This window comes from Herpailurus yagouaroundi, unplaced genomic scaffold (assembly GCF_014898765.1).
Source record: "Herpailurus yagouaroundi ecotype Mexico unplaced genomic scaffold, PumYag 142, whole genome shotgun sequence".
Taxonomy (NCBI): Eukaryota; Metazoa; Chordata; class Mammalia; order Carnivora; family Felidae; genus Herpailurus; species Herpailurus yagouaroundi.
The window spans coordinates 21,390,773-21,404,526 of record NW_024412397.1 but is presented as its reverse complement, the minus strand read 5'-3'; the positions used below and the strand labels follow the sequence as shown (position 1 = coordinate 21,404,526).

Below are 13,754 nucleotides of genomic sequence, written 5' to 3'. Positions count from 1 at the left end.
CAAGCACTTATCAAATATGCTGATAGTGTGTGTGTGTGTGTGTATATATATATATATGTATATATATATATATATATACACATATATATATGTATATATATAAATGTCTACTTACCCTATCATAACTAGGTTTTAAGTATAGGCAGATATTATTGCTGAATTCCATTTAATACACTTTTGCTTACATACCCTAATTTGCAATTTTAAAGCTAAGGTATTTTCAAGGAATCAATACACTAGAAATTTATAATTCATATATTTTACAGAAATCAAATCAGACAGCCACACAAAGATGCAGGCATAGGATGTTTGCCACGTAAGACAGAATTATTCATTTCTGTGATTGCATCACATGTAAACTAATCACTTCAAATTATCCAATGGAGAACCTAGTTAAGATCCAAAAATCCAATCCCAGTCCTAGGTCTCTAAGTATTACAATACCACTAGATTGAATACTTTATTAAAAGACTGCGACACGGTTAAGAAACAAAAACATTTATATCTATCTCAAAAACAGAAACCACTCTGTCTAGTTTATTTACTGAATGGTCAAAAGAAGTTCTCCAAATGGAATATGTGGCAATTCATACTGCCGATCTAGTTCAACCAGGCTGTGTGAAAGCACAGTGGAAGAATTATTTTTGCCTACATGTTTTATTTTTTTTGTCAACTACCTCCTCAACAATAGTTGATTAGCACATATCTGACATATATACACCAAAATATAACTTAAATCAACATCTTTCCTTTACTAAAAAGCCTGACTCTAAAATGAAATAGTCAGAATGACAGATTATGATTTCTCAAACAATAATATAGAAGTTGTCTCTATTTTCCTATAGTTGCCCAACGCCCTGTCCTTTATTTTGAAATCCCATTAGTGAGACAGTAGTCAAATATTCCCTCAATTCTTATGTTGAAGATAAAGCTGGGGGAAAGACAACTAATGTCTTGGTATAATCAAAAACACCCAGCAAAAACCACCAGGTGATGTGAGGATAAAGTAAGAAACAGTTCAAACTTTTGAGGAAGTAACCTCCTAAATAATTTTAATACTTCTCGTCTATGCAAGCAAAAAGGAAGATAAAATCCTCAAAAGATCTGAGTTGAAAAATATATAAGATTTGGGGGTGGGGCAGGGGAAGGAGGTGGGATTTAGCTTTTTTGGTATATTCTTTTCATTTGAGAACAATCTCAGAAACTTTAATAAAAGAGGAAAATGTAAAACTACTCAATGTATCAGTGAATAAGGAGTAACTAACCTGATTATTTCAGCTTTAAAAACCTCTGTTACCAGTGTCCCCTACAGCCAGGTAAACACCCAGTAAATAAAATTACTACAGTTGTTAAAATCTGTGACTGAAGTTAGGTACAGAAAAGAATTACTGTTTAAATAATCGTAATTTGCTACTCAATTGATCTTTAAAATATTTGGGTTTAGAGACTATATTGAGAATGACTTGGCAAAGAAAAGATGAGGATAAAATCCATCTACTACCTATTCTCAATAAGGTAACTCAAATTTCCAATATGAAACTATTATTAATAGTTATTCCACTTTCTTTATCTTTCGAGCTTTTTGAAGCAAACTGTCTTACCCACATATAAACTTTGAAAAATTTCAATTGATAAAAATCTTTACAAGGAAATGATTTAAAAATCACCAAAATGCCACAGGACAAGATGTTCAAGACTTTAGACAGTATCTAAGAAAGACCATAATCGGGGAATGGCTTTATCAAGGTGGGCAAAGTTCAGAACGGCAGAATTCCTTCCCTGTTGTAATGAGTACACTAACACTACCAGCGGTGTGGTGACTCTCACTGGGTGCAGTAGTAAAACAGAAGGGAAAAGCCTGGCACAGAATGCTGAATGGCCCAAAGAAAACCTAAGTGGTGACAAGAGCCTAAAGGCACATGCAGGTACGCATCTTTTATATTGGATGTGATACACTTACATGGCCCCTGTTGAATCTCTTGGGGACCAACAGTAAAGCAAGTTTAGAACTTCAAATCTTGAGACATCTATAGCAAGATGCTGATCCAATGTGGCTCCAAATATCTTCTGTTTTCCTGGCTCACCTGAAGAGGAAAAAACACTACAGAGGATGTGGGAACTGAATTTCTTTAGGTAGTTTCTTCTAGAGCAACTGTCTGAAAGTTTTGGCCCAATCCTTTATGAAGTCTGGAGATGAGACACTTGAGGGACTAGTGAAAAACAAAATTCAAATGAAAAGGTGGAGTGAGGCATCTAAACGGGGAATATGAGAGCAAAAGATAATCGTCGTAGGTAAATCAGCATTTCTAATCTGTAAGTGGGAGGAGGCAGAGAAAGGAGAGAAAAAATATGCACAGATGTTTCTCCCTCCACTCCCTCACCCCAATTGCTGCTAAAAATTCCCGAAGTACCTAAACTTTTTGACCACAATTAGGGAATGAATAAGCAAGGTTCCTTGGAAAGGTAAGCATTTTATCAAGTCTCCCTCCCCTGGCTATATGGCATTATTAAACAGCAGGGAGGCCTTTCAGATAATACTTTTTTCCTAAGAACAGATTCTGGTGCCATACAGTTTGAAGCCATAAAGAAAGAGAAATTTGTTAAACTGAATTTCTGCAAAAATGGAAGTCACAGGACAATATACCGTATTGACAAAGTTTATTTAATTGTTTTTCAAAAGGGGAGGGATGGCTGTCATATAATAAGAAATCAGAAAAGTAGTTTCTATAAAATTGAAAATATTTTTAAACTAAGCAACACAAACTGCATGCTTCAGCCTCCTAGGAAATATTATCCCTGGAAAGATAATCTAAACTAAGATTAGCAAAAGCAAATCTGATGTACATTACCACACAAAAACACAAAAATGTAGTCCATAATATTAATTTAGATTCATTTTTAATTAACTTTTTTCTTTAAACATTTAACCTAAATATTATTAGACTTATTCTCCAGCATTCATGTAATAGCCTAGGAACATAAAACAATTTTCTTTCCAAATATTTTCCATTTTAACCGGTTTACTTGAACTATGTCTGGTAAAAATACCAGAATTGTCTGACAAATAAGATTGGAGAACCAAGTAGATCCTTACCTGACGTGGCTGCTCGTTCATTCGTTGTGGGTCTGACTTCACTTTATTACTAGGATGATTTGTGACTTTGGTAACTGGTTGTTTGAAAATTGATGCGGTTTGTCTAATTGGCAATGTTGTATTCAAGTCTGGTTTACCCTGTGAATATAAGCATGTTTTTGTTAATAAATATTACATATAAATATAATTTGAATTCTTTTTTATTAATTCATTATCCATTACTTTACGTTTTTATTCAAATTCTAGTTAATTAACATACAGTGTAATATTAGTTTCAGGTGTAAAATACAGCAATTCACTTCCATACAATAGCTGGTGCTCAATTCACAAGGGCATTCCTTGATCCCCATCACCTATTTAACCCATCCCCCTACTTTTAATCAATCAGTAAATAAAATCTAAGATGTGTTCTAGTGAAGTCAAAACGTGGCACAGAGCTCCTTCTAAGTTCATTTGCAAGGCTCTAACCATGGGGTATACAGGGACAAGGAAGGTGGGGGGGGGACAAAAAGAACAAAATGTGATTTAATCATTGTGGGTTCTGATTCTGGCAAAAAACATATATAAAAGGCCATGTGTATCTGAAGACAACATACCTGATATTTTTTATATAGAAATATACTTGATAAATCTGCAGGATATTCAATGAACTTCTGTCTTTACAACTATCCCCAGATAAAAATTGTGTTATCAACTTCCAGACTCCAAAACACTGGTTCTCAAACTTCACCACACATCAGAACCACACAGAGGGCTCATTAAAACACAGATTCCTGGGCCTCACTCCTAGAGAGTCTGATTCAGTAGAGATCTGAGGTAGGCCCTGGGAATTTGCATTTCTATTAAGGTCTTAGGTGATGCTGACTGCTCCAGGAAGCACTTGCAGAATGACTACTCTAAAACAAAGATTTGCAAATTGGTTGCAGGAGGATGAAGTTTAACCCATAAATGTATTTCGTTCAGTTTTTAGTGTCTAATAAATGAGCCAACATCTGCAAATATGGAGATATCACATAAAACCCAGATTCTACTTCTCTTTAAAACTCAAAGATCTACAAATACCAGACTTGATTTGGCCACAAGAGGCCATAATTAATTAGTATAGCTGCTCACAAGAGGTGTCAAGGATCTCCTTTAGCAAAATTCTTCAACAACTCATATTTGCATTACCTGTCTGAGGCCTATAAGTGTTGAGGTTTGTGAACTCTGCTTAAGGAATGTTATCAAGGCCTAGAAAGGTAAGCATCAAAATAAAGTGACAATTATCACAATTACAGTAGGATTTGGACCCACTACTAAATATGTCTCCATCACCACCCTCTCCACCTTCGTTCCCTCCACCCCTTCTTCTCTGTATGTACTTGTCATTCCTTTATCTTATTCAATTTTCCCCCAATGTATGTGCTTACCTTTAGGAGATATAGTCTTCTTTTTTAGTTGTTTTTTTTTTTAAGCAATCTCTACACCCAACTTGGGGCTCTAACCCACAACCCCAAGACGAAGAATCACCTGCTCTTCCAACCGAGCCAGCCAGGCGCCCCAAGACATACTCATCTTAAATAAGATTATTCCTTAGGTATTTAGCTTTCTTATCTTTGTAGATATATTTTCAAAAACTTTGATTTAAAAGTAGCAAATTTGACTGACAGGCTGCAAAATTACCACTTAGGATGCCAGCTTTAAAAGTGTGAAGCCTAGGAAGGTATATTTTTAAAAGCTCTCCTGGTAATTCTGTGATGCACAGAAGGTTTGGACACCTCTGATTTATGACATCTAGAGCATTCTGAGGCCATAAGTGAAGCCACCCAAACTATGAAATAGTCAATATTTTATCCTCAAGAAGCTCATGGAGAACTTTTCCTGTCACTAGTTATAATTAGTATAGATCACTAAACAATACCCTGTTTGGTTTTTAATGTTTCCATTCTTTAATAAAGAACGATGTGCTCAGCTGGTATTAGAACAAGATGGCATCAATGGACACAGAAATACGTTGCAACTGTTTGTATGCACAAACAGTGGAGCCTCTTAAGATTCCCCTTGTTACAAAGGATGACTAGAGACAGCAGGGACTATTTCTAAATGAATCCTGAATCCACAAAGACTGGAAGGAAGCATGAAACATAAACTATTGGGGGGCGCCTGGGTGGCGCAGTCGGTTAAGCGTCCGACATCAGCCAGGTCACGATCTCGCGGTCCGGGAGTTCGAGCCCCGCGTCGGGCTCTAGGCTGATGGCTCAGAGCCTGGAGCCTGTTTCCGATTCTGTGTCTCCCTCTCTCTCTGACCCTCCCCCGTTCATGCTCTGTCTCTCTCTGTCTCAAAAATAAATAAAAACGTTGAAAAAAAAAATTAAAAAAAAAAAAAGAAACATAAACTATTGGTTCTACAATGGGAAGGTTGTTGGTTTTTTTTTTTTCATTAACATGTTTTTGGTGTAATAAGTAAAAATTAGAAGAAAAAGCTGGCTACAAATATTCAAAATACGCAATTCCCATTGACTGATGAGGTAGTGCATTCCTCACTGGGAGTAAGAGATTTTTCAAGAGTATGCTGTATTACTTTTCTCTTGATCTTACTTTGGTTTTTATTATGTTTTCTCTTTTTTACCTGGCTTGAAAGCTCAGAAAACAGAATTTTTCACTAATGAATTTTGTATTCCAAAACAGTAGCATGTAATCTGAAAAACTGGACTAACTGGTTTTCCCAGAAACTGTCACAAAAACAGTAAATTTTATTACCACTCTCACCTGAAGAGTGCCAAAGAGTCACTGTTTATGCCCAGCTGTGTGTCTGAATCCTTCTAAATAACTACCAATCTGCCATAAACTTAAGAATTATAAAGCAAACACTGGTTTTGGTTTTTGTTTTGAGACAGAGAGACAGACAGAGAATCCAAGCAGGCTCCATGCTCAACACGAGCACGACACGCGGCTCAATCCCATGAACCTGGGATCAAGACATGAGTGGACATCAAGAGTCAGACACTTAACAGACTGAGCCACCCAGGTGCCCCAAGCAAACACTTTTTTTTAATGGGACAAGATTAAGGCTACTCTTATAATTGTAATCTTCCCTTTCAGCATACGAAAAAGTAAAGCAGAAGTTTCTTATATCACAAAATTAAACTTGCAAACACACATTCTAATTATTAGAAAAAGTTTCCAACCTTGATTAATCTCAGTATACAGGCTAACCCTCAAACCAAAATTTAATGTATTTTATAATAATGTGTATATTAGAGTGGAAATACTCAAATAACTCAAATAATTTTTGAGACTATTCTTTCCTCTTAGGTGCTGGAAGAACACAAAAACAAATCTTTTTAATTTTTAAGAAAATGTTTACTTCATCCCTTTCCAATAAGTATCTCTGAAAAGGATCTTTGTACATTCAGAAAGAACACACAATAAAAATTAATTTTTAAAAAATCAGCGACAGGGAGAAAACAAATTTCCTTTTGAAAAGATTAATAGTGATCAATACTAGAGCTGAGCATCAAAAGTGGATCTGAAATTTTTAGGATCCCGGGTGAAAAGAGAAACATTAAATTATATAGATATCAGGTCAGAGAGAAGGAAGTATACCAATTAATAAGGGAAACAAAGCTGTCCTAGTATTAAATCTAGAAAAAAAATTAGAGACACTAACATCACAACAAAACTAAGCAAATTTCAAATGCTTTTTCTTTTTCAGTGGCCTTCCATAAAAGCCAAGAATATAAAATTTAAAGGAAACTTGGTGAAGGTGATTCTTAAAGGGACTAAGCACCCATGTGATCTAATTACCATGTCACCTTTTGGTTGGTCTAACTTGACTGAGGCTAGAAAAGAGGGTAATTAAAGAGGTGGAGGAAGAGCATGTGTTTTATAAACGGGTGACTTTCGAACATTTTTGCATTCCTACCAGCTAAAAAATTTTTGAAAATATGTATCTCACCTACATTTCAAAGCTGACATCAAGACTATTTCAAACTGTAATGTAGGTGATTGCAAAGAATGCACTTACTACCATTTTAAGTACTGACACTTTAATAAACCTATCACTTTACAATGTATCTAACAATCTAAATATACTCACCATCAACCACTTATACATGAACAAACTTTTCAGTAAGTACATTTTGTTTCACTCCTTTTTCTCTTTGAGCTAATAATTCCATTCCCAAAGTTATTTCCTCTTTTAAACTTGAAAATCTTTAGTTGATCATATATATGTCATGAGATTATTTTTTTTTACTTTTTGTGACCATAAAGTGCTTAGTGATTAAAAAATGTCTTTTGCTTTACTATATCACTAGTATATAACTGCCCCTAAAGAGTAAATTACATGTTAATGAATGAGATAAAAGTTAGATGCATTAAAGAAGAGAATTTTTTATTTAAAAAAAAAACCTCAGGGCACCTGGGTGGTTCAGTCGGTTGAGTGTCCAACTTCAGCTCAGGTCATGATCTTGCAGTTCATGGGTTTGAACCCTGCGTTGGGCTCTACGCTGACAGCTCAGAGCCTGGAGCCTGCTTCCGATTCTGTGTCTCCCTCTCTCTCTGTCCCTCCCCAGCTCATGCTCTGTCTCTCCGCCTCTCAAAAATAAATAAACGTTAAAAAAAAATTTTTTTTTTTTTAAAAACTTCATGGGCTGGGACAGATGCTAGAATAGGCCCAAGATTTAGTACCAATTCCATTCCTATCCTTCATTTTTTGTAGATGTAACAGCAAGAAACCCTATTTGCATAAATGAGTAAATACAATGAGTTTTCTTCTCAGTCAATTCTTTGAACTTCTTTTGAGTTTATGTCAAAATATCGCATAGGGAACCATCAAAAATTTTTAATAATCGAAGTCTACATAAAGTGCTCTGTAAATTTTAGACAAAGAACTTTACTGACAGAAAGTCTTGACTGTTACCAAGTAATTCATTTTCTCGGCATCGACACCAGTATTTCAAATTAATCCTTTACTGGAGATCAAACATTTTGCACCATGGTAATACGACAGGCTAGTAAAAAGTATGCTCTTCTGTAAAATGGGAGAAGGTGGACTACAAAAGGGCAACTGGGGAAAAAAGAGTTTGTACCTCCATCCCGGGGCATGCTCAGGTCAACTACACGAAAGAGTATACTTCTAGAAGTTAAGAATATAGAAACACTCCTTTAAAACCATGCATGTTGTGTGTACTATGGAAGCCTTTACACAGCATAGTTTTGAACAGCAGGAACTTATATATTCTAAATACCACTTTTTCCAGCCTAGCTTTGAAATAAAACTGAATGACAGTTCAAAATTGTACATATTCTATGACAAGAACCAAAAGGACTCATTTCACCTTTAAAATCCTTGCAAATTTTGCACTTTTAAAAATTAGCCATGTTTTAATGTAAAAAATGTTGCTCTACCTACCCAAAATGCTCAAATAAAACTGATACTTCCAAGTATCATTCATCATTTTAATTCTATGGCTTTCCAAATAGTACATCCCCCAAGAAATATTCATGCCCCCATTGGAGAACTTTGTTTTTCTGGGATCACTTTCCTCATCTGTAAATGAGGATGATAACAATAACCATTCATAAGATTCTTACAAAGATCACACAAGATAATGCATGTATAATGCTGCTTTCATCCAGTCATTGAACAAATACTGAGTGCCTACTACGTGCCCGGCACTGACTGTATGCTGGGTATACAGTTATCATCAAAACACAAAAATCCCTGCCTCAGAGCTTATGTTCTGGGAGAAGACAACAAAATAGCTGTAGGTTTTATGGCCACATTGGTATGTCAATTCTGAATAAATACCTGCTCTTTCTATTATCAGCATTAATGTGTTTTTGAGCATGCTACTGAAAATTAGGAACTTAAACCTATTAAGCTTTTTCAGGAGAAAAGCCATTCCCTGGTTCACAAAGAGGGGAGCCTGAGTGGTACATTTAGAGCAAACCAAGAATATCATCAAAAAAATAATTTCAGGGGCGCCTGGGTGGCGCAGTCGGTTAAGCGTCCGACTTCAGCCAGGTCACGATCTCGCGGTCCGTGAGTTCGAGCCCCGCGTCGGGCTCTGGGCTGATGGCTCAGAGCCTGGAGCCTGTTTCCAATTCTGTGTCTCCCTCTCTCTCTGCCCCTCCCCCATTCATGCTCTGTCTCTCTCTGTCCCAAAAATAAATAAACGTTGAAAAAAAAAATTTAAAAAAAAATAATAATAATAATTTCATTTTGTTCCAGAATATGTACAGTAGCCTATACTTCGTGCCTTTCCACAAAATCAAAAGCCAATAATGCAAATTGCTTTACAATCTTTGATTTCGTTTAACTGGTATATAATTCACACACCATAAAATTCACCATTTTTAAGTGTACAATTCAGTGGGTTTTTAAAAAATACATTCACAAAGTTCTGCAAACTTCATAGGCTTTTACAAAAAATAAAGAAAAAATATCTGGGATCTACAATTTTGTACTGAAAATCCACTTAGTATAATTTGCTAAGAGCAAGATTCTTTTTTAAGGAGATCAATGAGATATTAAAAAGAGGAGACAGACTACGTTTTGAGCTCATTAAAAAGGACTTATACTTGCAGTTAATTGAAGAGGTGGAGGACTGAAATTCATCACTGAAAACAAGTTTTGAGGAGTTCTACTTGAAAAATAACTTCTTGCAGTTTTAGTTAATATGAGGTCATTAAAGAACTTACAACAAAAGACAGAAATGAGTTTCAACCAAATACTGAAGAGCAGCTCTACTCAAACTAAGCCACGTACTGTGTGGAATTCATTATCTCCTTTACATCTGGGTTGGCACTAACTGTATACACATCCTTGGGAGAATGGTGGAGATAGTCACACAAATCATTTGCTGTAGGGCTTAATTCTCTTACCGACTTACAGTCTACAATGTCAGGGAACTCTTCAGGACCTATAAAACTCAGTGAAATAGACCTCAATTGCCAACAAAAAAACCTGGGCATCCAAAATAAATCTTGCCAAAGCCACAGCATAGGCTACTATGACTCCAAATCTACCTTCATTATTAGCATGAAATCCAAGCCCAGCCCTCTCAAAAGGTTCTATCATATTTGGATAGATCTGAAGGCACTAACTTACAACATAAACCTAATATCATACTGAAGAGACTATTCTCATCAGTAAGTCTATTTGCTAACATGTAAAGTTCTTCTGTTCGCTTTTTGCTCCCTAGCAATCTTTATCCAATCAATATCTAAATACAGATGACCCTTGAATAATGTGGGGGTGAGGGGCACCTAACTGCCACACAGTCGAAAATATACACATATATATACATATATAACATATATATATATACACATATAATTTTGACTTCCCCAAAACTTTACTACTTATGGCCTGTGACCAGAGGTCCTATGGATAACATAAACAGTTGATTAATACATGTTTTCTATGTTGTATGTATTACATACTGTATTCTTACAACAAAGTAAGCTAAAGAAAATGTTATTAAGAAAATCATAAGGAAAAGAAAATACATGTATAGTATTCCACTGTATTTCTCAAAGAAAAGTCTGCATATAAGTGGACCTGTACAGTCCAACCTGTGTTTAAGGATCAATTGTATCTGCTCAAATTAGCCCAAAAAAATGGAACAATGTTGTTAACTGATACCTTATCTTCATTTATTAGCTAAAGGTTATTTATTAGCAAAAGATAAATAGGTATCTATTATTAAGGACGTTCCTGCAATGAGAAAATTAGAAGTGCTTTGAACAAGAGAATACTAAACAGTTCTAGGACTAAAGAGGCCTTTGCTCTGATCCTTTCCTCCTTTATTCACTCATTAAACAAACACTGCCCACGTCACCATCATTCCTGCCTGAATGAGCACTGGCCCCTGACTCCCACTTCTGCACTTCTACATTTTCTACACAGCAGCCAAAGCAATCCTATTGCTCCCTATCTGGAGTCCGAAAATAGCATTCCATACCATTCCTTATGCCAGCTTGACAAGCCGTGATTAGGTTGTCTGCTGCCTTGACCTCACCTAGGATGCCTTCCCCTCTCTCACTAAACTCCAGCCACAGTGGCCTACTCTGCTCTCATAGGCTTAATGTATCCTGCCTTAGGGATTTTGCACTGGCTACTCCCTTTACATGGTATGCTTTTCCTTGTGGTTTTTGTATAGCTCACTCTTAATCATTCAGATCTCAGCTGCAAAATCCTCCTCTTGGAGAAAACTTCCCTGATTGCTCAGCCTGAACACCCACCCAGTCAGTCTCAACCACTGTTAATTGATTCACAGTACAGCACTTGATATTTAAACTGTGTATTAGTTTGTCATACCACTAGAATTAAAGTTCCATGAGCACAGAAACTTCCTTTACCATATTTTTCAGAGTCTGCGATAATGCCTAAGCATATAATGTGCTAAAAGTTTTCTGTGGAATAAATGGATGCATAAAATGTCTATTACACGTAAAATCTTATGTTACACAGACCTGAGCCTTCAATAGCCTCATTTTCTGCTTTAAACTCAAAGGTACTAAACAGGTAGAAAATACTATCATTCATTGCTATCTACAACGTCCATCTCAAAATTATTATGCAAAGAATGAAGTCACCTGGGGCACCCAGGTGGCTCAGTTGATTAAGCTTCTGACTTCAGCTCAGGATATGATCCTGCGGTCTGTGAGTTCAGGCCCTGCATTGGGTTCCCTGCTGTCAGCACGGAGCCCAGTGTGGATCCTCTGTCCCCCTGCCTTTCTGCCCCTCCCCCACTTGTTCTCTTTCTCTCTCTCAAAAATAAACATTAAAAAAAAATTTTAAGAATAAAATTATCTATATTATCTGCCTTGAAATCATCAATGTAAGAGAAATGGCCCCTAGACTTACTCCATCTATTACTATTTAAATATTGCTTATAGGTGGGATGTGGCCAGTGTCTTCCTGAGTCACAAAGTCAGCCCAGAGTCCAGACCATAATGTTTCAATTGTGTACTCTGCTCTAACAATTACCAAAATTAATACCACCACATATTACATTCCTCAGTAATAACCAGTCAAGTCTCTCAGATCATACACTATCACCCACCACTCGTCCCCGTAATATTCTGCACACCCACTCATCTACCCCACGGCTCAGTGGCTTTCAAACTTTTTTGACCCATCCCAGACCCAATCCTCATAGCATACACTCTTGAATGACGGGCCACTTTCCTATATCCTCAATATTTTCTCTAAACGTTCTCTCCAGTTCCTGCATTCACTGACTTGGCCATCCTTTGATGGCCTCAAGTCCTCTCACATGAAACTTCTCTTTCCCTCCCTCTCCTCCCACCCTTCCTACGTCTCTCCCTCTCTACTGCATATCTAAGGGCCAAGAGGTGGCATAGGTTTTCTCCTTTCTCCCATTTTTCTCAAATAATTTCTCCACTTTTGATCCTTCAAAAACACTAGCTCCTTTGAAGTTCATATATCTGGCTATACTACCCTCTACCCCTGCTCCCTTTCTCCTTCATTCACTAGACTTTAGCTTCCATTTCAGTCTTCTTCTCCATCCCAACTCTTGTCCTCATTCTGGGAGACCTCAAAAACCATGTGGATAACTACCCAATATCCTGAGTCCTTTGACCTATTATTCCTCTGCCCAACCTCACTCACCTAACATTATAGTCACAGGCTTGTCTACACTAGTAACTACACCATCTCCAGTATCTCAATCAAGCATCCAAGTCTCCCAATTCCTACTTCCTATCCTTGCAGCTCACTTTCTCAGAACTGCCCTCTGCATTCTTTGACTCCCATCCATTGACTCTCTTGGTTTCTCACTGCTCTTTAACCCCTTTCACATTCATGGTACAGGTTTCGTGGTGGTGGTGGTGGTGGTGGTGGTGGTGGTGGTGGTGGTGGTGGTGGTGGTGGTGGTGGTGGTTCTTCTTCTTCTTCTTCTTCTTCTTCTTCTTCTTCTTTTTCATCATCATCATCCTGCGAATGTGCTTGTTTGATGTCTGTGATTTTTCCACTTTGCTACAGACCCTATTATTAAACTTTTCAAAGTCTTTAAGGTGGGAGTTTAACCAAATCATCTCTTTCACCTACCATCTAGTGATTCTCTTCTCTATCCAAAAAAAATTACCAAAAGATTTGTCCATCTTAATTTTATCTCTCACTCACTTTTAACTCTGTCCAACCTGGCTTCTGTTGCCACTGAAAATCAAGGTTATTAATTTACCTTCATATTGCCAAATTCAAGGGAAATTTCTGTTTCCCTCCACTCAACCCATCATAGGCATCAATACAACTGACCACTCACTCTTCTTTTTGAAACATTCTCCTCTCCCATGTCTCTCCTACCGTACTAGCCATTCTTTCTCAATTCACTTTGCTGATTCCTTCTGCTGTAACCAAGTTTTAGTTATTGGATTTGCTCAGAGCTTGGTTCTGGATCTTTTTGTCTGGGCAATCTCTTTTAGTCCCATTACTTGGAATACTGCCTAAGTGCTAATGACTTTCCAGGTGAGACCTCACAATTTGGCATAGCAACTGCATATGTGACATCTCCATCCTTGCATGTTCAAAATTTATTTTATTGACCCATACAAATTATTTCCTAAGGTGATCGCAGTGAATGGTAACCCAATCCACCCACTCATCTAAAAAAGAAGGTCTCACACTTGAGTCTTCTCTGTCATCTTC

The 13,754-nt window shown here is 36.9% G+C and overlaps 1 protein-coding gene across 1 annotated transcript in view; it reads right to left on the bottom strand.

Moving 5' to 3' along the window:
* Positions 1-13,754, bottom strand: part of MBD2 (methyl-CpG binding domain protein 2) — a 66,757-nt gene that overhangs the window by 30,260 nt on the left and 22,743 nt on the right. The window contains exon 4 of the mRNA XM_040478487.1: positions 3,095-3,232. Coding sequence (XP_040334421.1) covers positions 3,095-3,232 — 138 coding nt within the window. The remainder of the gene's footprint in view (positions 1-3,094; positions 3,233-13,754) is intronic.